The 25561-nt window shown below is 40.6% G+C and overlaps 1 protein-coding gene across 2 annotated transcripts in view; it reads right to left on the bottom strand.

Moving 5' to 3' along the window:
* The window catches only part of ELMO1 (engulfment and cell motility 1), a 327195-nt gene that overhangs the window by 247622 nt on the left and 54012 nt on the right, over positions 1–25561 (bottom strand). For both annotated transcript variants that reach the window (XM_067291248.1, XM_067291249.1), the window contains exons 4-6: positions 16465–16505; positions 15220–15292; positions 1281–1331 (exon numbers count right to left, since the gene is read on the bottom strand). In XM_067291248.1, the coding sequence (XP_067147349.1) occupies positions 1281–1331; positions 15220–15292; positions 16465–16505 (165 nt within the window). The remainder of the gene's footprint in view (positions 1–1280; positions 1332–15219; positions 15293–16464; positions 16506–25561) is intronic.

The raw sequence follows: 25561 nt of genomic DNA, 5'->3' as shown, positions 1-25561 counted from the left end.
AAGTATCTCATCTTTCCCCAGTTGGTTGCTACTTAGATGTGCTTTCTATTAAAAAGCTATACTCTTGTAGAAGAATTTTGCAGACACAATCAAAACCAACGTATGCACATGTTTTCATATTGACTTCTTCAATTTCTACTTACACATGAACCTGCTTACAAATTCAGCTACCTCCTATGTCTGGCCTACATCTTCATTAAGTTAAGCAGGCTGGGGAAGAGTGGGAATGCATTCCATGTCTGGAGGACTTGGGAAGTTAGCATCGTACACTTCTTGTTTCTTTCCTTTGAGGCTCGGATCTACTAGCTGAATAGTGATCCATCCAAAATGAATCTGTGGCCTCTGTGCAGCTTCTAGGTAGACAAATTTCCACATATCATGGCAGTAACTGACTGCACGCTTTTAGTGGGTTCAACAGAAGCCAGAAGTTAAACCACCCCAGCTCTGTCTCGCCTATTCAAGTGAGCAGCAGAACGACGAAGACAGAATTTGCCCATAAGAATGCTTTGAATCTGCAGAGGCTAAAACACCACCACACAGAGGTAAACCATTTTAACGGCACACTACATTCGTCAGTAAGGAAATGTGATCACTGCTGCCCAAGACATATGTCTTCTGGGGTTAATAAAAGCTTCCAGCATGTGGCAACAGTACTGCTCAACTCAGCAGGGGAACAGGCCATTACAAAGCAACCAGTGACTCTGCCATGCTTTTTGAGGAGCTGGCAAGGAGGTAACATTGAATAAACACGAAACAATAAAAACAGCAAAGCCAAACATCACAGTTGCTGCTCACTCAGCAGAAACCTAGACAGGAGGAAAGCTCTGACCTGAGCTGCCCAGCAGAGCTCTCCCTTTATTCAACCACCAGCCCCTTCTCCTGGTTCTGAGTTAGGGGCAGGAAAGGAGCACATGAGTGAGGCTGCAATGCCAGCAGTTAAGCAGAGGTACCGTGGACATGAAGGCTGCCCCCAGTGGGAGAGAAGTCAGAGACAGAAAAACACCCAGCTGTGCCAGCCCTACCACAAAATTTCACTCAGAGACACCACCCCTGCCCCTGTAACTGAAAAAAAAGAGATCAACACATACATCAACACAGTCATCTTGTGACTGCACCATCATCCTCCTTTGCAGAGAGACTGTGGGATACAATGGGGCTACAGTTAAGAACAAAATCAACAACAATAACAAGCCCTGCCCACATCAGTCCATTGCAATTCTGCTAATCAAATCTTCACTTTCTACTTTGCGAAGGGAGAGATGAACAGAAAGGTAACTCACTGGAGATGTTGTTAATCGAAGGATTGCTCCGTTCTTTATCTCATTACGATTCTGAAAGAGAAAAATCCAAAAGGTTTTCTTTAAGACTCAAAGACTTGAAAAATGCATTGAACAGAACCCACACTAAACCAGCAGCAGTGCTTTCGCTTGCCTCTGTGCAAAAGCTTCTGCCTTTTCACATGCAGGCTAACATGTATACAACATTTTCCCCATTTAGGCATGCTAACACTGGCCTCAAGGAATAGGTGGCTGTTCACATGATATTTAACAGATCTGAACCATTGCAAGAATGACTTCATATTTTTCAAAGTTTAGCTTCCATTGGCAACTTCTGGATATTTCTTTGAAATATCCTGTGTAACAGACGTAAGTAACTGGCCATGATGTCTGACTCTGATTTTGTGCTACATAGTTGAGGAGTTCGTAAGTTTGCTGAAACCTGTCATTAAACATCTGCAGCATTTAAATTTTATCCCACTGGCTCTCCATTTTCTATAATGAGAACAGGCTGACTTAAACCACTGGAACCAGTGACTGAGCTCTGCCACCACGACTCCGCAAAGTCAAAAAGCACTGCTGTTAAGCGTTAAGTAAAGTTCAAACATGCCCTAAGTTGTTATTCTTATCCTGCTGGCAGAAAGAGGAGGCATTAAACATTTTCTTTTGGTTAAGCTTGCATAAGATGTTCAATTAAACTAAGGCTCTGGGCAGATGAAAAAGCTACCATGGTGTAAGCCACAGTGTGCATTTACAGCGCACCCACAACCTTGTGGTCAGTGCCCATGTGCAGGGTCTTACCCTGTGGTTAGCGTAGGAGAGCTTGCCCCTCTTGGAGCGAGCTGCCTCCTGTTCACCACAGGACCACACATCCTCAGCGCAATGCACACTCGCACCTTAGTTTATGGCTCGGCAGCTCGTTCGCGGGCCCATACCCTAATACCTCAAAGGAATCTGAAGAATCCATAATGGTTTGAGAGATATGAGTTAATCAAGTGTTTTAAATGAAAAATCATCTTTTCTGGTAAAGCTGTTCTAAAGACCATGCTGCAGGCTTTCTGCAGACTGACATTTAGCCAAACAAATCAGTCTGCATTTCTTTTCAGGCAATTCTTCCCAATTTCCTTTCATCCTTCCTGCCCCCAATTACATACATCTCAAATACAAGATGCTAAAAACAGGATGAGTCCTGCTTGAAACCAGGTCAAGCAGTTCCAAAATAAACTCTGTTACATTGTCTCTTTCCTGGTACCTAAGTCCTCCGTAGGATTGGTTCAGCTATCCACAAGATCACCCTCCACCCACAAACACTTCTTCACTTTCACTGAAATAAGTAAGCTGTCAGACAACACAAGAGGTACAAAAGACTCCCCCCACCCCCCCCCCCACCCCGGAGCTTTGCTTAAATACACAAGCAAACCTATCAGTCCTCAGCAGTCCCCTCCCGGCTGTGCCACTGCCTGCCTGCCAGAATACCAAGTCTAAGGCATCTGCGTGAAGCAGCAATAGCGCATCTGTGCAGTTTAATTTTACTCAGCATTGAAACAAACTCACTTTGCAAACAGCTGTGGTGGCTTAAACTGTTACCACCTCCTGGGTTTGTGGAGCTGAATGAAAGTAATTGCTTCAGGACAGTCACACAGTTTTGGTTAAATCTACCTCCATCAACACTTGGAGGTAAACCACTGGATCTGTGCTGTGTTAGGCCAGAGTATGCATGCACACACATACATACGCATACGCATGCACACACACATGTGCACAGTTCCATCAGCTGGGAGGCAGCAAATCCCAGCATGCAACAATATTAAAAACAGGTAGGGAGTCAGGCAACACTTAAATTGTCCAAATCATATCCAAAAGTGAAAGCCAGATGACACTCTTTGGAAAAGGCTGGAGCTAAGAAAAATAAACCATTCTTAAACATAAATAAGAGCACTCACACCAGTTTATTTTTCAACAGCATAACTTTAAGGAGTTTAAAAGCAGCTCAGTTTCTCATACATTTCTTGCACTAACTAGCATGAACTACCAAATCAGTTACAAATGAGTCTGTGGTTTAACAAATTAACTCACTTCATCTGGACCACAGTCCAGATGTTTGCACAGTGTGCAAACACTCTTAGTCCACTGCAAACACAAGGTACTCGGCTTTGTGTAAGGAGGCTACACTAAACGCTGTGGTCTCAGGAGACAGGATGAGTTTACTGAACAGCTGAGTGCTACTGAAAGGGGGGGGGGGGTGTCTCCCTCCACCACCCTCCTGCCTCCCTGCTCCCTTTTCTGCCTTGGAGCAGTCCCAGCACTTGGCAGATGCATCCATGGGTCAGTCTCACTAAGTAACCTGGCAGAAAACAGCACCGACAAGAACAGAGGGAAGAGTTTTTTGGTGGGTTAGTATACAAAAACAAGCTCTGCAAGGGTTCAGCCCCAGAGCTAACAGAAGAAAGACTGCGAAACCACACAGCTGGGAGCAAGGTAGGGATTGGGGGGGGGGGGGCAGGAAACAAGGGAAGCATAAAAAAGAATTATACCTCTCCCTTTTTGGTGGCAGCAAGCTGTCCACCACAGCCAAAGTTACATTATCTTATAGTTGCCTAAGGCTGAAAGCACGTTCCACAGCTTACTCAACTACAACAGGTTTGTTACAAGTTGAAGCCCTAACCTGTAAAAAGTTGGACCTAACCTGAAATAATCTCTACAGTCAAGCATGCAGGCTAAAAACAAATTTGTAATGATGCAAGAACACATTTTGCTTGGGCACAGGTTGAATCCACAACCAAGCTAGCAAGTGGAAAATACCCTGTTAAATAAATGCACTATTCCTCTATAGTCAGAGGAATTTAAAAACAAGGGGAAAGGGGAAAGCTGATAACGTTTCTTCTAGTTTTAGAAACCTTGCTGAAGTTCAGACACTACATACAGATAAAAAACAAAAGTATTCTCCAGAGTGACTATATGTCAGCAGATTACACAGAAAATAGCACAAAAAACAACCTACGTAGTACACAAAAGCATCGCGGGCAGTTTTGTTTAGGGTCTTTCTGCTCATTTACCAGAAAGAGTCTGAGACACCAAAGCTTGCAGACCCAAAGATCCAACACATGTCACAGCCCACAGCACATGGAAAGCTAAGACTTTTCTCTGTCTAATCATGCCTGGCTCAGAGCAAAGTACATAACATAAGTCTGCCCAATACTGTAAATTTAATCACTGCTATCAAGAGACACAGACAGCTAGTCTTCAAATCCTGATTTAGACAAAGGCTTATGGAAAACTGCCTATGCCTTTTATCTGAAAGTATTCAAAGCATCAAGTTTCTAACACAGCAGGCTAACCAAAACTTTAAAAGGGTTAGCTGTTCCCCAATCAAAAGTCCCATTTTGTTTATCCATTCTAAATAATGACTTAAGCACCTACCAAGAAACAGCCTGTAAGCATACAATTAAGCCAAGAGGATCTCCCACATTAACTGTGAAATGCAGTATTCAGCATGCCAGTTAATTTCAATTGCAACATTTATACACCATTAATCTCCTTAGTATTAGGGACCCTGTCCTGCAGAGTTCTCTCCTAGAGTAACAGGATGTCGTTCCAACACAACAGCCTGGCTTTAGCACTCACACTCTTAAGCACTACTCTTATTCAGGACAGGGTGCACCATCACCTAAGATGGAAAAAAACAAACAAAACAAAAAACCTCACTCTTCTTCCAAGACATTTCTGATCTGTTTCTCACATGTATATTAGGTTTGCAGGTATTGTTCATGCTGTTGATCTGCATTAGGAAAGCTTATTTCTGGGCAGTGAGGAAACTACTTAAATAGCACTATCCAAAATACAGACCTCCTAAAGAAACTTTGTGACAGATAAATAGATTCTTTATAAATGCCACTTGGGACTAAGACAGCAGTCATATTATGGATACAAATAAGCCTCAGATGCAATATTATATCTAACAAGAGTCTACACTCACAAGATGATTTTATTCTAACTGAATATGCAGTATTTCCAAGCATCCTACTCCTACATGACATCTTCCAAGCTGGGTTTTCACCAGACACAAATACTGCCGTGAAAACACACAAACAACAAAACAATGCAAGTAGTAGAAAATATCTAGGACTGTTTGCTACACATTCCCTTCATAGGGCCCTCTGCCTCCCAACTCCACCAGCTGGAGCTCCACGAACCTACATTATCTGCCACTAGGTCTGTTCCTTCTCAAAGCTTTGCCTTCATTGTGCCACAGCGTACTTTGCCCAAAACACACACAAGAGACTTGCACAGAGGAAGCCATTTAAAAAGCAGGCCCAGAGCTTTAAGAGTCCCCCAAACCATGGAGAGGGACAAAGGTATGTGCATTTGCTTTCAAAAGATCCCATCAAAACAGCTAAGCCAGTTATTCAGAACTTCGTTGGAGAAACACTCAGGAAAACTTTCCAAGAAAGATTAAAGTTTATTTTGTCATGTATTTGTCCTATCATTATACCCAGCAAAATGCCTCATGACTCAGCTCGCTGCAATTGGTTGGAATGGAATGTTTTCCTAACATATTTGAGGAAGACCTAGAAGCATCAGTTCTTGTGGTTATAGCTCACTCAGCACTTATTTTTTTAGCCCTGACCAGGCATTTTTCTTCACAGACCTCTCTAACCTGGCCAAAGAATAATAGCTAAGAAATTCAAAATTCTTTACACATTTACATTCCAATGTAATTGATTATTCCCTATTTCCATATTATTATTATATTACACCTTCCTCCAAGTTGACACAACAAAATATTAGAGCTCTGAAATACACTTCAAGTTGGCAACTCTGTAACATTTTCACCAAGCTGAGTCTGGGCAAGTAGTAAATAAGGATAGAGAGATAGATGGTAGAGTTCATTTTTAAGTTACAACTCAGGAAAGATGTGGAGTCCTTGTTGACAGATCTCTCTTAAATCACTGACTAAATGCACTGCAGCAGTCAGAAAACACTGAGCATTATCAGAAGCAGGACTGTGAACTAGGCAGAGGGCATCATTCTGCCACCACAGAAAAAGCTTAATGCACCCACATGCAGGGTACTGTGCGCAGTTCTGATATTCATCTTACAATGGACACAGAATCAAGGAATGCAGAAAAGGACAAGTGAAATGATCAAGGAGAATGAGCTGCTGTCTTACAAGGCAAGGACTCTTCAGTTTGGACAGAAAAAGGCCAAGAGGAATTATGATCAAAGTCTACAAAACCATGAAAGCAGTGGTCAGGCTGAATGCAAAACTGTTATTAAATTCTGCAAAAGAAGACTGGGGGGTACTTGATAAAAACAGTAAGAGATCAGTTCAAAACATATAAAGAATACATCTCTTCATTCAGCTGGCAGTGAATTTCTTGAGCTTGCTGCCACAGGAGGTTGTGAAGACCGGCAGTATCAGCAGGTTCAAAAAAAGATTAAAAAACACATGGCCCATATACATGTACTAAAAGGACTAAGTGCAGACGTAACCTCTAACATCTGTAGTGTAAGTGTGAATGCTGAGGAAATATGAAGGGAGCAGATCACAGAAAGCAACTAGGTTCACAACCTTAACTCGCATCCTGCTACTGGCATGGTTAGAGACAGAATATGAGGTTAAATATACCATTGGGCTGACTCAATATGTAATTTAAGTCCATTTTTAGTCACCAAAAGCTTTAATAAGGTGAAAGTTAAGAGATCTACATAATTATCAACGTTCTTTTTCTTGGCATGCTAGGACTGTACAGTTTTAGAAAAAAATACCAAGGTAGTTAATCTTGTAATAAAATTCCTTTTCTGGGGAGTTGTTGGAAATAGGGAGAATTTCCTGTAATTTTTTACATTAGAGTTTGAGGATAGCATTTTCCATGAAAAAGTAAGTGCTGGTAGTTTGGTTAATGTTCCTAAGAAGAGGAAGGTTTTCTGCATGCTGTTTACCTGCCCCTACTCAAAGATCATAGAAGCTAGCATTAATAAACCAAGTTACACCAGTGGTGTGGCTTCAGGGTATGCATAGCTTAGTGAAACTAAACAGCCACAAAAGGGCAGTTCCACACATACCATCTAGAATGTGTGCTCCCAACACTTTCCTTACATTCGATCTACCAACATGCAGCAGCACAGTCAACCAGCTAATCTTAAAAAAAAGTTACCTCTCTTCCTTCCTCCTCCATTTACAAAAAAGGGAGGGAAAATAAAAATCCAGAGTTGTTTCAAGTCATGGCTCTGACAGAAGACAACTCACCTTGCTGTACAGTCTCTAGGATGCTAGAAGAGGGAAAGGAAGGAAGCCAGGGAGGGGAAAATCAAAGCTTGACCACCTCTGTCTTCAGCAATCCAGAGTTATATGAGGTTGCATGCCAGTGAAACTGGCCTAAGAAAACTAGAATCTAAGAAAATGCCCATACTTTGCATCATTTACTTATCTTCACATGGAATGATCTATACAAAGACAATGTCATCAGATATCACTTGCTCTGCAGAGCAGTGATGGTATTATACTGTGGGCAGACATCCTTCTTCTGGTACATTAAAAAAAAAAAGTTACACACGGGTTATTTTTAATCTGAATCAGTTCCCTAATCCAAGTTACCACATAGCCTCAGACAGTTGTACCAATAACATGGAAGGGATGGGCAGGCAATGAGCAACCTCATCGTCCTCCGGTAAGCTGGAACATAAGAGCAGCACCCTCCAAAATAAACATTAGGAAATGACAGGCTTAGCTGGGCATGTACTATTGTTGGTGAGATCATGTGGGGAAATCAGAACAGGGAACTGATATGAACATCAAACAAAACAAAGCAAAACAAACATACCACCCCAGACAAGAAAAGGATTTGAGTTGAAGTTAACTCTCCAATGCAATTCACCCAGCACTCTTGCCCGCAGCACAGCTGAGGGGTCAGTGCAGGGGCAGTAGCTCCTTAAGCAGACCCTACTGCCAAAAAGTATCTGAAGACTCAATCCAAGCCTGTGGTTCATGGTCACTTTTGCCAGACCAAAGCATAGGTTGCTACCATAAAGGGGAGTTTTGCTTTTCAGTCTCTTGCTCATTCCTACCATTGTTTGTGTGGCATAAAAAAACTACTTGATGAGTCAATGAGGGAACTAACTCAGCTGAAAATTGATCATTTTGTTTTTTGCCCAGTTTGTAAAGGAGAAGACAGGAATAAGCAGTATGGTTCAAGCAGGAAAAAGGGCCATCCCATTTTGCAAGACTGAATGTGAAACTATATTCACAATGGTGTTGTTTCAAGGGAAGCCTGCAGGTGCTTGGGTCACTTAAAATGTCTTTTTTTTTCTGTGATGGTTTCTTCTGCGATAGCAGGGCAGCTAGGATGGGCTTGAACATGACCTGGTATCATTTACAGAGTTGCATTACTTAAATCATAGCAATTAATAAAAAACATCTCAACATGCTTCCAAAGGAACTGGTACACTTTTAAAAGCAATGGTAACACAACTTGTGTGCATGTACTCCTCTCACATGTACATCCTACTCCTATTCCCTTGTGTTTGCCCTCCCTCTCTGTCACAGACTAGAGAGTTGGTAAAACATCCCTTCTCCATTTGTGACTGCAATCAACAGAATTTGCCAACAAGTTTATTCCACATCAGCCTAAGACAGTTTCACATGCAACTGAGGAACACAACAGCTCACAGCTGCTAAAAGGGGAAGTTTCATTCCTCTTCCCTCCCTCTAACATTTTCCTTCCTCCCAGCCCATTCCTGGCCATCATTCAAGGATCCTGCTCCACCCTCGCATCAGATCGGGCTTTTTTCAGACCCTTCATTGAGACAATTCAACCAATTAAAATGGCATAAAATGATCCCCTCTCCCTCTGCCACCGCCAAATTGTCCAAAAATACACTGCAGCCAGCGCAAATGATGTGGCAGGATCTCATGGGGAAGGGGAGAGGAAATCAGAACAGTTCCCTTTCAGCAGCAAGCTGCGATGTTTGTTCACGAAGTCTTGTGAAACCCTAAGTAGGACATTCTTAAAGTATAAAGTGGATTTAAAGAGCATTTTTCTGTTAGTCAGATTTGATGCAGATTATTTGCTATCAGTTGAACTCACAGTGTTTGTGGCATACTGTACCTACATTTGAGTGCTGTAACAGAAAGAAAAACATTTAAAGAGGGCCTTCCCTCTCTAGTAAGTTACTTTCATGGAAGAATTACAAACTAAATACAGGAAGATAAATGTATATACAGCTTGAAAAACACAGCTGACCTATCTTATCAGCCTTGCTGTGGAATTAAGGAACTAAACAGAAGATATTATCATACCAAATATTTAAAAAGGACATAAACAGAAGAGGAACTAAGCTATTCATTGAGGCGCCAGAAAGTATAACAGGTAGCCAGGACAGAATGGTTTTCTTCATAAAATTGTGTATGAACCTAAACACAAATCCTAAGAACTTGGACTAATTTGCCAAGAGAAGGATGAAAACTTGGTTCTTGGAATCAGTCTGAATAAAGGAGGATTGAAAATGATTTAGTGCACAGATACTCATTTTTTCATGCATGTCCACTAGAGAAACATATTAATGTCTGCTAGGTTTTACTAGAGCCCACTAGGTAGCATTACTAGCATTCATCAGGCAGGCAGGAGCATGGCCACTCTGACACCACATGCTGCCTTTACTGCTGAGAATCTCTGCAGGGCTGTGCAGACACCCCAAAAGAATGGTAAGAAGTTCAGGAATACGAGGGGGATACCACATGTCAAGTAGATGGTGGGGGAATGAAAAGGCTGGTCATAATTTGGTTCAGATTTCAGTCCAAATACAGACTGAAATCTGCCATTTATGAAGTATTACTAACAAGTATATTGTAAGGAGTAATGCAGAGAAAAGGAACAGATCACCTAAATGCATTTCTATTCCCAATTTTTATGCTAGCACCTATTCTCAGCTGCTTAGGAGGAGCCAGGTCCTTCAGTGAATCAGAAACCTTCCTTATTCAGAATGTTTACTTCCAACTCACTGAAATTCAATCAAAAATGTGAAAGAAAAAAATTCCCCCCCAAAAACCCAATCCTACAAGTGGTTCACTTCTTGTCCTGTCACTGGCATACACTCCCACACAGGGAGCATATAATGGCATGGTGGAATTTCACATGAATATACAATTACAGGTTGTATTCAGCAAAAAATAGGTCACAAGCAAAAGCACCTTTAAGAAAGAACAAACATCAGTTACTCTACCCAGGCTCAAGGGGAAGGTGGAAGGACATCCCATCTGCAAACACAGCGAACAGCTGAGTAATGGGAATAAAAGCAAGGTGGGGGCAGCTCCACTTGCAAAACAGTATGAAATTCTCTCCAAATAAATGGAGGAACTCAGTGTCTCTTCCATTTCATGCACTAAGCACATAAGAATGAAAGGGAAATGTGGGTGGCAGGAAAGAAGGAATAAACGTAGGGAGTCTTCAGGGCCATCAGATATAAAAAGCTGAAGACAATGAAATTGTGACTGAATAAAAATGGACCACAGTTAATAAATGAATGAATGAAATGTCCTTGCATTCCAAAGACAATATAAGAAATGTCACCAGTATCATTATTGTGTGCTGAACATAGCTTGGAGCTGGCTCACAAAGACCCTCAGCAAGGGCAAACTAAACATTTATTCCCAATAGCTGCTCTGATGAAAGGTTAAGAATCACCCCATCCTGGGTCCAGCAGTGAAGCCAGCTCAAATACTGCTCTCCTCCTCCCCTCACTGCTGCAGCCCCCTACACTACACTTTATCACTCCTTCAAATGTGACAAAAAAAACATTTCTGAGGCTGTGCTGTAACCTGAACAGCTGCAATGATCCAGCTCCCTTTCTTTCACCATCTTCTTGCTTTAGGAGAACAACTCTGAGCTAATAACAAGCCCTCCCAGACCCATATCCCATGGTGGGCAGTGCAGACACACATAAATGGATCTGCAGGAGCCTGATAACACAGCATCAGCACAAAGATATCCAGGCTGTGGTCATCCTCTCAGGAGCACAATACAGCACATATAATTGTATAGCTATTTTTTGTTCTCCAGATAGCCGTTTTCTGTTCTAACCCTGTGCTTGTCCAGGCTATAGGCTTCCTAAGTTATTATGGCTGATGTACACAAGCATCTATTCAGCTACAACCTAAGCTGAGTGAAGCAGAGATGACTTTTTTGGTCTCTGTCGTACAGTACCTCATACAATGAGATCCTCACCCAGGAGCCAAGCTCTTACATACTTGACCTAGCAAGAAATACCTCTCCATTATAACTAAGGCCTTTAAAAAGATGTGCATAATAATGTAATTAAAATCAAGGATATTATGATTTTTAAAACACAGGCTAGGCTTAAGCTTAGGTACTATGCCTAGTTGGTTTCTTGCTTTAACTTTTTCTTCTTTTATTTCTCCCCTTTTTAAAAACAAGTGTCAACATACGCAATTAAAAGTTTCCACTGCATATGGGCACAGATATAGTCAAACAATCTGAGATGCCGCAGTCCAGAGTGCATTTCCTGTGATGAGTCCCATCTCTAGCAGGAACACTGGCTGACTCAAGACTTGTTAAAAGACTGCCCTTAGACTGTCTGAAGGAGTTACCGCTACTCCTGTAGAGGTATTTTTCCAAATAATACAGCCAGACAAAAAAAAAAAAGTAGAGACAGATCTGTTTGGGTGTTATTTTTATTTATTTATTTATAGTATCATCAGGAAATATAGGTCAGCTACAAAAGATAAGAGTTCTGCTTACGATAACCAAAACACAGATGCGCTATTTGCCACCCAAAAATGAAAATATAATTGTAAGCCATGTGTTGACAGTCTCACATTTGTAACATTTTCACATCAAAGTTTCTTTACCAGCTACAGGATTTCATTAATTGCTTTTCTTTCTAGCAAACATAGTAATGTTTTTAAAAGGCATTTGCACCTGGAAGGCCATAAATCAGCAAGCAACCAGGATAAATCTTTGAGAGGACTGAAAAATATTCACTTACTAGAAGCTGTCACTGTAGCAAAAGGGCTCTGCTCATCTCCTAGCAAGAGACAGATTAAAGCAATGTGCACTTCAACAATCTAATCATTAGTGTTCTGGCTTTATTGAAGTGCATGAGTTTGTCCTCATGCCTGGTATTTTCATGCTTTAATTCAGAAAGCAACATCTTAGCACACAAGTGAAGGAGCGCACGGAGAAGGGGTCATGACCTATATAGGCCTCTCTTTATAGCCTCCATTCAACAAGCAGTGATAAACTGTGAACAACATCTAATAAAAGTCACAGACATCTGAGTAATACTGGTGGCATTTAGAGCTCTCCTCTTATTTATGTGACTCAGAGTCAGACACACTACATATTTTCAGCAGGGAATAAACAAATTCAAAGTCCTCGCTGCAGTACAACCCAAAATGTTCTAAAAGACCATCCTTTTCCACCCTTATTATAAAACAAAGGCAGCCAAAAGCCATCATACTTCCTTTTAAGCAGAGCAGAGAATGTCCATTTTCTCCAAAACTGCAGGGTCCTACCATCAAAGGTGGAGGCAAAGCCGGAAAGGCTCCTCCAGTTGTACCCGGACACATTCCTTCGACAAGCTAGAATATTTCCTCAACACTGGATTCTTGAAAACACTCACTGGACAATTTGAGTTTAAATGCCAACAGACAAGTTCAATTGTGTCTAGCTTATTGGAAAATGTTGTGTCTCAATTCAGGGCAATTAGCAAAGCAGTCTCACTCTTTAAATTCAGGTGGAGGAAAAACACAGCAGCCAATAATTACTTCAGCAGCTTCCCTTGTGGTAGCCTTTGAAGTGTCTGTCAACTGAAACTTGAAAAGAAAGGAGGAAAAAATGCAATGGAAAAAGGGAGATCCTGAAACAAATTATGATGCTTTGAGAGAGTTGTCTGGGTTGACAAATAGTTGAATGAAAAACTGAAACTGGTCTGTTAAAAAAAAAAAAAAAAAGGCAACAATATTTTATGAGCAACCACTCTAGCTGTCTTGCTAAATTTAGTCTTTCTAAATGCTTAACTATGTCTAAGTTCCCCTTATTTTTGGGGCGAGGGCAAGAATTACAGCAAGAGAAAAGTTAGTTCATGTCTCAACTGCATTTTGGTTTTTAAACAACTAAACAACTTCTAAACAACTGTTAAAAAAAAAAACAACACATACACAAAAACACTCTTCAGCTTAAGAGCAAGCCAAAACTAAACTGGTATCAACAAGACAGTAACAAGAGGAATCTATTTCTGGGCAGCTAACTTCAGGTCAGTTTAGCTCAAAATCCACTGCAGTTAGGGAATCTTCATGCTGATTTCAGCAGGTTTTGAATTATGCTCTTTTTCACTGATTACAAACGCACGTCTGCAGCACTAACTCATACAGCCTTCCAAACAAATTAATCTTTGTTGTAGTTTCAGTGACTCTAGCAGTAATGCTAGGAATGAATGTATTTCTTGGTCTTATTCAGATGAGCATGTCCCATTTATTTAGACTACACATTCCATTTTTATTACAGCTACAGCCTTTTCATTACTTTCTGTGCTGAAATCATTGCATCATTTCGTGAATCACCAAATGCCAATGCTATCAGGGGACGAAAAAAATATAAACCAGCATAACATACATAACTGGAGAAGAAGGACAAGACAACAGGAAGGAAGGAGTAGCAAACATTATGCAGTCCTTGAAACTTCTTTCTGTTTGTTCAGCCAAAGTGGGAAGTAACAGTGCACTAAAGTTCTCTTCAAACATCAATGAGCCCTTCATGTTTTACATATTTTAATTTCCTGTACACCCCTTTTCAGTAGAATATTAAACAAGCACAAATACCAGAGCTGAAGGGCTGAATGTCTGAAGTCTGATCAAACTTCATAGATGTGAAGGCCTTGGCACATTCAAACTTTTGTTTTGCCTTTCAGAACAACAAAATACTCTTTCAAAAAAGTCATTAAACTAATGTTAAAAACGAAGAAGCCAAACAAGTCATCGGTAAGAACCAGACTTTTCTTAACCTCAGTATTGCTAACTTCTTCACACTCACTGATATTAAACATAAAAGATCTGTAAACCTAATGAAGCCTAAAATCTACTGCCATTATGCAATATAATGGAAGATTCAATTTATAATTTTGCCTTACACTCTTCAACATTTAGTTTTACCAATTCCCAGGTCCCCTGTACCTACTGTCCTGTCAGTATCACATTACAAAATTATGAACTTTTTCCACAGGTTGTAATACAAGTCAGAGTTAATTGAGAGATAATATTACTTGTACTTTTAATTAATTTGGCTCTGGTCAAAGATTGAGTATCTGCACTGCAATACTTCAGGTTAGCCCCCTTAGGATAATAGTAACTGTAGAACTTTCAATTCCATGTAAAAATCTTAAATCATACTATGAAAAAAATTATACCAGCAGTATACTTAACCTAACCACAGCTCAATGGCAGACCTGCAGGAACAGCATTATTGCTACTATTAATAAAGAAACAGAGAGTAACTTACCATGGGCAACCTTTCCTAGCATTGACCATACAACCTCAGTATTAGGTGCTAGCAGGATTAGCCTCTAAATTCAGTGCACTTATTCTGCAGTGAACTAAAATCTGTATTGATTTTGAAGCCTTTGGAATTTCACTGATTTCAACAGCAGTGAAGTAACACTAAATTTGAAGTGAATTTCTCTAAATTACTTATTAGAGAGAGAGCGCCAATAGCACTCCAATATTTCAACTGCACTTTGACATGTGCAATTACTTTATCACAACGCTTCCATTTAGAGTTCAGATAGAATGATGTAAAGACGATTCATTTCAATCTGGCTGGTCTAGTACTGTAAAAAGACAATAATATTTTATATGTGTTAAAGTAAATTATTGTGGCAAACACGCTTTGACAGACTATGCAAGTGTCATGTTGAATGATTTACCTACCTTCTCTGTGATGTAGAAATTAGAACTATCAGCGTGCTGCAGTGCATATTGATCATGATTTGCAAGAGACCACCTTAGAAATAAAAAATAAAGTAAATCACAAAATGAAATCTTAAAAAAATTTAAACAAAAAACAAAAAACCCACATCCTTTGCATAACTGGTCTTTACTATGATCAAACAAGTGCCTGTCACTCCCATGAGTTTCTTATACTTATGCACAGGCTTCAATGAGCTCCAAAGTTTAAAAAAGAAAACAAAAAGCATGCTGATAAGGGAAACCCGTAAGTATAGATACGGCCCATAAATTAGTATTTTCCCTTTTGCACATCTCTAATTGAAATTCCTGAACTTGACCATGGTCAGCCAGAATGAAACAACATAAATACATTTCCTCGAAAGCAAAGCCTAAAAAAAAAAGGGGGGGAAAAAAAGAGGGAAAGGAGAAGAAAGATATTCTACTTTGGTACTTCAGTGCTTCAGGAAAAAAAAAAAAAAAAGCAGCTCATTACGGTATTAGTTCCAGATCTGCAAAAAAATAGCAAGGATAATTTTTGCTTGCAATAAGCAAGGTCATTAAATCACTGAAACAGATAGACTGCATTTACAGTATCAGGATTCTATGCTACCTTAGGTAATAAGCTTATATAATGTTAAATTCATATATTACATTAACTCATACAATAATCCCTTTCTAATTCAGCTGCAATTTGATGGACATTAACAAGTTTCTCTTCTATGGTAGCACTTGCTTAAAAGGGCATTAATTCACAAATATTAACATGTTTAAATTAAAGCAAGATAATTTGGTTGGGCAATTATTAGTTCATGTTGAGGGCAGGACTTGTGTTCAGTATTTCAGTTCCACGTGAGCAGTCACATCAACTGGACCAGCTTACAAAATCCACTGGGCCCGGTGCTCAGAAATCGAAGCCACAGTCACCGCAGCTGTTTCTTAAGCTATGAACTACAGGGACCACAAGAGCAAAGTGAGTGGGTAAATCTCATCTCCGGGCAGAATGGCAACAAATAGTCTAAGTGAACCACCCACATATGACAGACATGCCATCTTATAAGCAATTGACACAAAAAATTCAAAATTTGAAGATAAAACAATTGTAAGATTTAGGAAACTAATCACTAGTCATTAAGGAGATCTACATTTTCTTCAGAATAATCATTATCCCCCAGCTGGTTTAATAACTCAAAGTATAGTATCTAGTACCTACTGTATGGAAGAACTTACCCATCGCAGACTTCTTTTATTATTGAGGACAGTGGCTTTTTCTGATCAAAGGAGGGGAAAAAAAAAAAAAAAAAATCAGCGAATTGGAACAGCCCTGAACTCTTAAAAGATGTTTCTAAAACCAGTGATTCCAAACAACAAAACAAATTAGTAGTATCTCATTTTCTTTTTAATATAGACTCATTATGAAAATTCATATAAATTCACTTTCCTTTTAATGTATCCTTGATAGCACTGAAAAATTTTCTGATACTATGCAATTAGTATGATGATCTTTTTTTCAAGTTTAGCATTACCAGTCATTTCTGTAAACTTTAACCCATACAGCATCAACTGAGCTTGTGGAGGGAGTAGAGAGGGGGATCAGTCTTTTGTGTATACTGCATCACATTACGCAACAGAAAAAGAAAATTCAGATATCAGCATCAGCATTTTCCTGGAATGACACCTGAAGCAAGAAGATATTCAGGTTTTTTTTTTTTAAACCTTCTTTTGCCACTTCCAGGTATCAGTCGTACAATGACAATAAAACTCTCCAAAATATGCCTGTACAGCTTCCCCACTGCTAAAGCATCAGCTGAAAGGTGTTAAGATTCCAGATGTATCAGTTCCGCTTTATTCTATGCATCTGCATTCGCAAGCATTTGGACTGACTGAAAACAGTTCTGTTTTAGGTCCCAAAATAGAAGGAACAGTCTAGTCCAGTGATGTTGCAACACTGAACATTGTTATAAACATAGGGCGCACACAAGAGTGTCCTTAGAAGAGTGCTGGCTAAAAGAAAAAACATCTTTATGACCCAAAACTTGGAAGAAGGTGCATGGCAAGAAGAAACAGACCACAGCTCACTTTCGGATGACTACCAGGCCTTTTCTTTTCTCCTATGGCAGGTGATTGCACAGAGCGCCACATGGAGCTGCTGTTTCTCAGAAACTCCCCAAATCACCCAAGCAGAGCAAGAGCCTCAGCTCTACTTTCAATAACCATAGCTCACTGAATTCTTAAAAAGAAGAAGAGAAGAGAGAGAAAAGATAAAACAAATAAAAAGGCATAAACCAACTCCGCTGCCAAAAGAAGCAATCTCCCTTAAATAATTATAGATTAAAAAAATCATGTTGGGAAACTGACTGAGCAGCAAGGGAACTTGGTGGCAAGGCACACTGTGGGGAGGGGGAACTATTTTTCACTTAGATTTGTTGCTTGAACTGCATCATTACGCAGAGAGGAAACCAGAGATGGGAATATGAGTGGTCAGGTCAGGTATAAGGAGGGATTTCTGATTTCAACAGTCAAGTCAACTAAGCCAGTTTAGAACAGGCAAAATACAATACAAGATCATTTGAATCGCACATGAATGAAAGCACGTGCTGCAAGGACCCATCCCGTCCCCCCTTGCCATACCTCCCAGGCCTGTTTCTGCCCTTCCTCTTTTAATGCCATTACTGCTTTCATACAAGCACACAGATGAGCTGTACCACGGAACTTGATCAAAATAAAAATTGACCTAGCAAAAAGGAAAGGAAAAAATAGTTTTCAGTTGGATCAATTTCCTCATCTGACTCACTGCGTGCCTAAGTGAGCAGCAAATGGCAGCATGTGACAAAAACGGCAGAAGCGCAAAGCTGGTCCTTTCTGCAGCAGCCAACAAGCACCTTCTTCATAGCAGCTTTGCTCTCCTCCATGCTGGGCCAGCCATTTGCGCGGCCGTGCTGTGAACCACACCAGGCAGCTGAGCCAGGACAAAGTGTTTTCCACCTCCCCAGTTTTTCAGCCTCATCAGTTCCTCAGTCTGGTTTACTGCAGCATTTATGTGGGGCTGCTTTGACCCTGCTGCTCTCTTCTCCCAAGGGGATTATTTGTAGCTGCAGTACTTCTTCCCCTTCTACATTCACACAGAGAAGCAGATACACTATGAGAATAAATCTCATCTCCGTACTGAGAGGAGGGGGAAAAAAAAAAAAAGAAGAGAAAAGAAAAAGAAAAGAAAAATCAGCAACCCTGTATAAGCAATCCCAGCTCTCTTCCCCCTGCCCCTCAAGAAAAATGAAGCCCCCCGACGCAGGAGGGAGGAGCGCAAGCTTGCCCGGAGCTGGGAGATGCCAGGTTGCTGACCAGCAGGTGTGTGCCCATTCATGGGCCAGCTACCACCTGACGCAGCGTACAGCTCCACACACAGCCTCCCCTTCCCTTCCTTGGATGCTAACATGAGTCATTCTCCTCTATTTGCCAATTTTGACAAAACTTGTATCTGGGATTTTAGGTCCTTTTTCAAAGTAAATTGAGATCAGCTAACATTAAAAACAAATCAGGGACGAAAAAGCATAACAGCCTTCCCCTTTCCCCGCCTTGAGGAAATCAGGATGAAAAGAATCTGCAGCAATCCAAAATGGCAATTATAATGCAAATACTGGGATGATCAGATACAATTACTTTCAAAATCAGGATTCTGTTACTTCTGAATCCTCTACCCCATCAGCTTTCATGTCCTTTCTCAATTTATCAATCTAACAGACCCATCTCCCTCCCCCTTTTGCTATTCTATACCATCTTTGCTTTACTATATGACATTTGAAATGAAAAACTTAGAGGAAAACAAAAGAAAACACAGACCAACTAGACGCTGTAAAGGCAGAGTTAAAAAGAAAAGCAAAATGGATCTTAAATAATAAAAATAATTAATACAGACAGCCTTTCATAGTGCTGCCTTGTCCTCCTATGGCACTACTGCTACAGCATTGAAGTGACGAAGTGACTAAAGTGCAACCCAGTTAACAGCAAGAGAATGAAAGAAAGAAAGAAAAAAAAACACACACAACTCTCCCAGGATGCAAAGTTTGCAATTAGCAATTTGATACCACTAATGTGAGCTTTACAAATCAACAAAGATAAAATAAATATCATTGGGATCCTAACAAGTGCTGCTCCTAACAATCCCTGGGGCTGCATTCCCCCCTACAAATACATCTCTAGACAAAATTCTTTGCCCTTTCACACAAAACAGATAAATTGTCACCAGCACCAAGTGTTCCCAGCTGTAAGCAAGATGTTGCTAAAAACCTGCGCCAGCTGCCACGACTGCCTCCGTGAAATCACTCCAGCAGCGTTATGCAAGCCAGGGCTGCAGAGCAGGCTCTGGCAGGCAGCACATGGCCCGTGCCGCGCCGGCTCTCCCACCGCCCGCCCTGCTGTACCAACGGCAGCGTTACTCTCCTTGGAAGCAACAGATGGGCTAGCGACCAGCACCCACTTCCCTCCCTCCAAGCTAGCTTGTAGCCCCATCGAGGTCCTCAGGGGCCCTGCTGCTGAAGGTTGCAAGGAAAATATCAATGCTTAGACCAATAGTGACAGGACACTACTATTTATTTTAAATATAGTAGTGTATCAGTGCTAGAAAATAAATAGAAGACATTTCTTTTCTTTTTAAACCATGGAAGAGGAGATAAAAGTCTACTTCCATTCTCCGCAGAGTAAATCCACTCTCCAGGCCATTCAAAGATAACAAGTTTTCTTGCCTAGCTGTAAATATTTGCCTGATGTCAAGGAGAAAGGACTCAATGTTTTTGTTATCTTAATCTTCACACAATCATTTTTATGGAATAAAATTTTTGCTGCATTTACAGTTCTTAAAAGCAAGCCCACCTTATTACTTCATGTGCTTCAAAGACCTCCTTACCATCAGACAGTCCAAAAACCTTTCAGTTTTTCCTTTATTGAGATTAGTAGTTTGTGCTAGTGCCTTTTGTCTTTATGTCCTTTTCTATGCTAGCAGAAATGAAGTGTGCTTTTAAACATGCTGAGATGTTCATTTAAAGCTTTAGCATAGGGGAAGGGGAAAAAAATTAAGCTGCAGTTTTAGTCCTTGAAATAATACAGACCAAAATAAACCTTATGCTCCCTGTAGAAGATGACCCCATTAGCTAACATATCAAAAACATCTGCACTGAACACATTGGTTAGTATAAGGATAGTTTTTCCAGTGTAGATATTGAACTGATAGCAGAAATGCAATGGAAAACAATAATAGGACATTACAACCTCATGACTGTTGTTGATCTGTGTATAATTACACACATGGGCAACCCCATAATGGACACCAACCACGGGCAATGCTAGAGCTGATGTGAATTTACACATCCAGTAGTCTAAAGCACTGGCCAATTAGTACAGGTGTCCGAGATGCTGGCTTAGTCTAGCCCTGACAATATTCACCATGCAGTAATATCCTCTTCACTTTTCCCTCATCATTTCTGCACTCCTCTGCACGTCTCTCAGGATGTCTCCAGGTGCACCTTAGCACACAGGTCTTATCCTTAGTCTACTTGAGTACTTCCCTTGGCACTGTGCAGGAGGTAGCTATTTGGGCAGTATTTTGTACCACTTCTGAAGTAATATGCAGAGCAGAGTCTGAGATTTCCCACTCTAAGATATTTTCCCATCAGTTTCAGCCTTTCATGCCTACAACTTGTGGTTCCCCAGCACAGGCATGCAAGGCCAGGCTTTGTGAATCCACAACACTGCTTTCTTCCAGGGAAATTGTGGGATGAGCAAAAGAAATTAAGAATATCCAACCTGCCAATGTTAACAAAACCCTAAGTCCCGTTCAAGCCACCAGTATGCTAGTCTGGGTACATTAACCTGGGTTTAAAGCACTTCCAAAACAAATAAAAAGTGTGTGTGCATGTGTGTGTGGACCCTGAAGGGGATAAAAGCCTTGATCTGGGTAAAGGCCTATGTTTTACATGCAGTAGAGATGCTCCGAGTACATTATACCTGGAACTTGTAGATAGGTTTTCTTTAAGCCAAGGGTGAATACCTTTGCTAGCAGAGGTTCATTCCTTTTTCCTGTTGTTTTTGACAGTGATTGGGGATATCATTTTCTCTAGCTGACACCTTTTATCACAGAATTAGTAAGAAAAACCTTAACCCTTGCTGTTAAGCCTATCACAGAGAAACAGCAGATGCAGCACATGTGTTGGAGAGCAGAAAACAGCCAGAGAGTAAAACAGAGTTCTGTTGCTAATCTGTACATCTGTCAAAAAGCCAGACTCAACATAGTGAATACACCGTTCTGTCTATAATTAATGCTACCATTACGCTAATAAATCTTGTAGTGCAAAAGTCATTTTTATGGCTGTTATAAAACAGAAGACGACCTCTTTTCACCATCAATAGAAGCTTCATCTGTTACTGTCTCATGACGAGGGCTACAGAAACAGAGGCAGGACTGTTCAATGGCAAGCACACCAGATACCAGGACACCTGGGTCCTTGACTTACTACTTTGCCACAAATTTCTCCTCATGTAAGAGACAAGGCCTTCCCCTGTAGGCGGAAGGTACTAGATCGCTTTGGACTTTAGTCACCCCAGTCTGCCTTTCCTGCTCCGAATCACTACTGGAATCAGCTCTCTCCATTGACTACAATGGAGTATTTGTGAGACCAGGCTCATTAACTAGGCAATGGGTATCTAAAATGGGGAGAACTGGATCTCCCTAACTCATGGGGGCTCTGGAGGGAATGATTACCTGAAGAACAGGAGGGCACTCCAGTACTGCAATAACAAAGACCATAAAAAGGCCAAGACCAGGTCTACGCTGCAGAATAAAGTTGGTGCAGCAACACAGCCTGAAGTAGGAAACATTCACACCCCAGAGTCCACAGGCAAAATCCTCATTGAAAATGCAGCTTGCTGATGGGAGAGAGCTTTTATTGGCTTATTTTATATCACTTAAGGTTGCAGTTTCAATATGCCAGTAGAAAAACTCTGCTATAAATATAGCTGCAGGGGGTCCGCAGGGCAGACAGGACTTGAGGAAAACTGTGCGCTTGTCCGTTTCCTCCTCCTCTTCAGTCTCAGCTGCAGTTTCCTCAGCTACTCCTTCCCCCTTGCCAAAACATCCTCAGTCCTAAATCTGCATTTCCCTAGATACTTCATTGCCCCACAGCACATGTTTAGGATAAAGTGACTGTAAAACAAGGAAGTGGTGTTCTTGAGTGAAATGTATCGCCATTAAAACAAATAATTTTACAGAAGCTTGTTACTCAACATCTTGGTGTCCTAACAAGCCACAGCTCTCCCTGTTTCCTCAAGTACCTTGCAAAGTACCTTGGACTGCCAAAGAAACTCCCAGCTGTAAGAGTACTGAGGGGTTATAAAACATCTAAGGACATACAGCTCAGTGGATTACAGCATGGTGCTCTGCAACATCTACTTGTACCACAGATTTAAAATACAGTTCAGAATACTTCTTCAAAAGTTACAAAGTAGTGTTTTAAGATGTGTTTCTTCACACAACCACTATGTTAGGTGAGCATAATTCTTAAAACAGATAGAAAAGTCTCTACATGAAAATTTGTGCTGTGGGGTTTTTATTGTTATTTTATTTTGTAATACAACCCTGAAGTCCTGGAAGGAGGATTTAATTGAATTATAAAGTGCTCCTGGATATTCCAGCTGGCCAGAATGTGAATGAAATAACTTTTACTTAATTCAGTTGTGTGTGACTCCAGGAATCTCATCATTATACAAAACATTTCCTTTAAATATAGCAGAATTAATGCTCAAGAGATAAGACTCCTGCTGTTTCTAAGAGGAGAATTGTTACAAGTGTCTGTGTGTCTCTATATGCATGTGCAGATGCAACAATCTCAGTTATGTTCTGCCTTCATCTTAAAAATGTGGTAAGCTGAAGGTAACAAAATTCAGGACTCCTATCAAGAGGTTCTGGCTAGCACTATGGTGCTAACAAAAGCACGGCCAGAATTCTCTCTTCATTCCTCTTAAAAAAGGAGAGAATTAATGAAATATTTCATCTTTTTTTATACACTATTCCTGAACATCCTTTATGTTAGAGGTCAGGCAAGCTGGGACAGTACTTCTGTGGGATCTTAAGAGGAGCCCTATTTCAAGCATCTCCTGGCTCGATTTCCACTTCTATAAGAAGCATTTAAGATGCATTTACATGGATTTAACTGATGTCTCTCCTAAGGTAGAGGAAGACAGCACAAGGTAGAAAGCTTAAACATCCATCAGTCCGTACCTCACTAAATATCCTCCATTTCTTTCACAACTTCTAACCTCCCTCTACAGCTATTGCCTCTTCAATCCATTAAGTTTTGCTGCCTTCCCTGTATTCAAACACTGTATGTCAGAGTTTTTCCTGTATTTTTCAGTGATGAGGTCCCAGCCATGCACCACAGGATGTCAGTTCGCAGCCTTAGAAGAGCTCTAACCAGTCAGAGTGCGGTTTTGGACAAGCCTACAGCCAGACTAATAAAACATAATATGTGACTATAACATTGCTCTTTTATCCAGAATGGCTGTCTGCCACCAGAGCAAAGAACTACTGGAGCTCTAATGATGACTGCTCAAACCCTACAGTCCCATAAGAAAGGATATCGTATTTTTCATCACCCGTTGTAATTGAACAATGACTGGTTCATTACATTAACAAAGCACTATGTATGTATATATGTTAGTGCACTGAATTATATCCAACCCATTAAAACATCTGGATTATTGTTTCCATGGTTATTTTTATTGCTGAATGGCTTTTTCTCCCCCTCCAAAAAAAAAAAAAAAAAAAAAAGAGGCCTTTCATTATTCCAACAAAGAAAATGTTACCTTAAGTTAGTGGATATTATTTTCTTACCAGTTCTATTAATAATCCCTGATGGCAATAAAATTGAAAGGATTATAAAAAAGTTAAATATTCTCACTATGATTATATGCTGGTTAGTATCTGCTTTATAAATGCTTTCATTTTTTGTTTTGTGAAGTTGAAATACTGACCACTACAACAAAGAACAATATAAGAAGTCATAAAATGCTTACCAGTCTTTGTTTAAAACCTAAAAGCCAGCTTTCAATGAGCCCTAACATCGGTAAACTGGCTCAAGCCAGCCAAGTGATTTCCAGCCTTTGGAAAAGGCAACCATCTTTTGGCTCATCTGCCTTAGTATAGATTCCCGAGGCGGCAGCAACCTGGGAGGGGCTGAGAAATGGCTGCGAAGGCCACCTTCAAGGATGAACTGTCCAGCCGGATGGAAAGGGGCTGTTGCTAGCAAATCCAGCAGGCAGCAGTTCTCTAGGCACCACAAGAATTTTTCAAGAGCTCCCTCCTAGTCCTCTATCCTCAAGAAGCTGAGATCTTGTCAGTGGTTAAAGCCATTGGCATTTCCATTAACTAGTTTAAGCTCATAAGGTGCAATAACATTGGAAATCTTCAGAACATTCATACCAAAAAAGCATCAGTAACTCCAGCTACTGCAATACTATTACACCTCTTGGATGACAGTTCATATAATTTTGCAGGTTTGTGGGAGGAAGGCAAAAAGCTCACTTCCCTCCTTTATCCCCTCAGCTTTTTAGAGGGTCCAAGTCTGGGGCCAGAACTAGCCCTAGGGAGTAACGCTTAATGGTACAGCTTCAGGTATAAACCATTACCAACATCCCTTTCTTCTTCACTATTTGAACAATTATGGTGTTTGCTAATACTGCACACATTTAGACTGTGATGCTAGGATGGTATCGGTATACTGCTATTACTGGTGACAGCACTTGCAAAAACCACAGCTATTCTTATTCCACAAGCATAGCAGAAATTATCTGCCTTCCCCCCCCCCCCCCGTTTAATTAAGCATTTCACAAGCCCTTCTGAACTACACTTCTCACCACAGTTTGAGAAACACTGACCCATGGTTCCTTCCAAGTGCTCCATTGCACTGTATTAACATGAAACTGCCATTTGACAGTGCTCCTCTAAATTTTGGCCATTGTACCAGATTTGAAAAGCAAAACATAGTTTTATTACTTTTTGCTAACATAAAGATTCACATCGACTAATTTAATCTAGACTAAATGATCTGGTAGAAAAGAAAACCCAAAGGAAGAGATCATACAGCCAAGTTTATCCACAAACTGTTCCTTCAGGCAGGAACAGTGTTCACCTCCAATGGTCAGGAAGTTTATCCCCAAGTTTAGAGCAATCTGTTTGTAGTACACAGTGATAACACACAGGCACAAGTGGATTTGAATGGGATGGGCTAAAACAGTTACTGCTCCCAAATATCCATCCCGTGCTTCTCCTGGATGTTGC

The sequence above is a fragment of the Apteryx mantelli genome, chromosome 2, assembly GCF_036417845.1.
Source record: "Apteryx mantelli isolate bAptMan1 chromosome 2, bAptMan1.hap1, whole genome shotgun sequence".
NCBI classification, from domain to species: Eukaryota; Metazoa; Chordata; class Aves; order Apterygiformes; family Apterygidae; genus Apteryx; species Apteryx mantelli.
The sequence above is the reverse complement of the archived record's forward strand: the minus strand, read 5'-3'. Positions and strand labels throughout refer to the sequence as shown.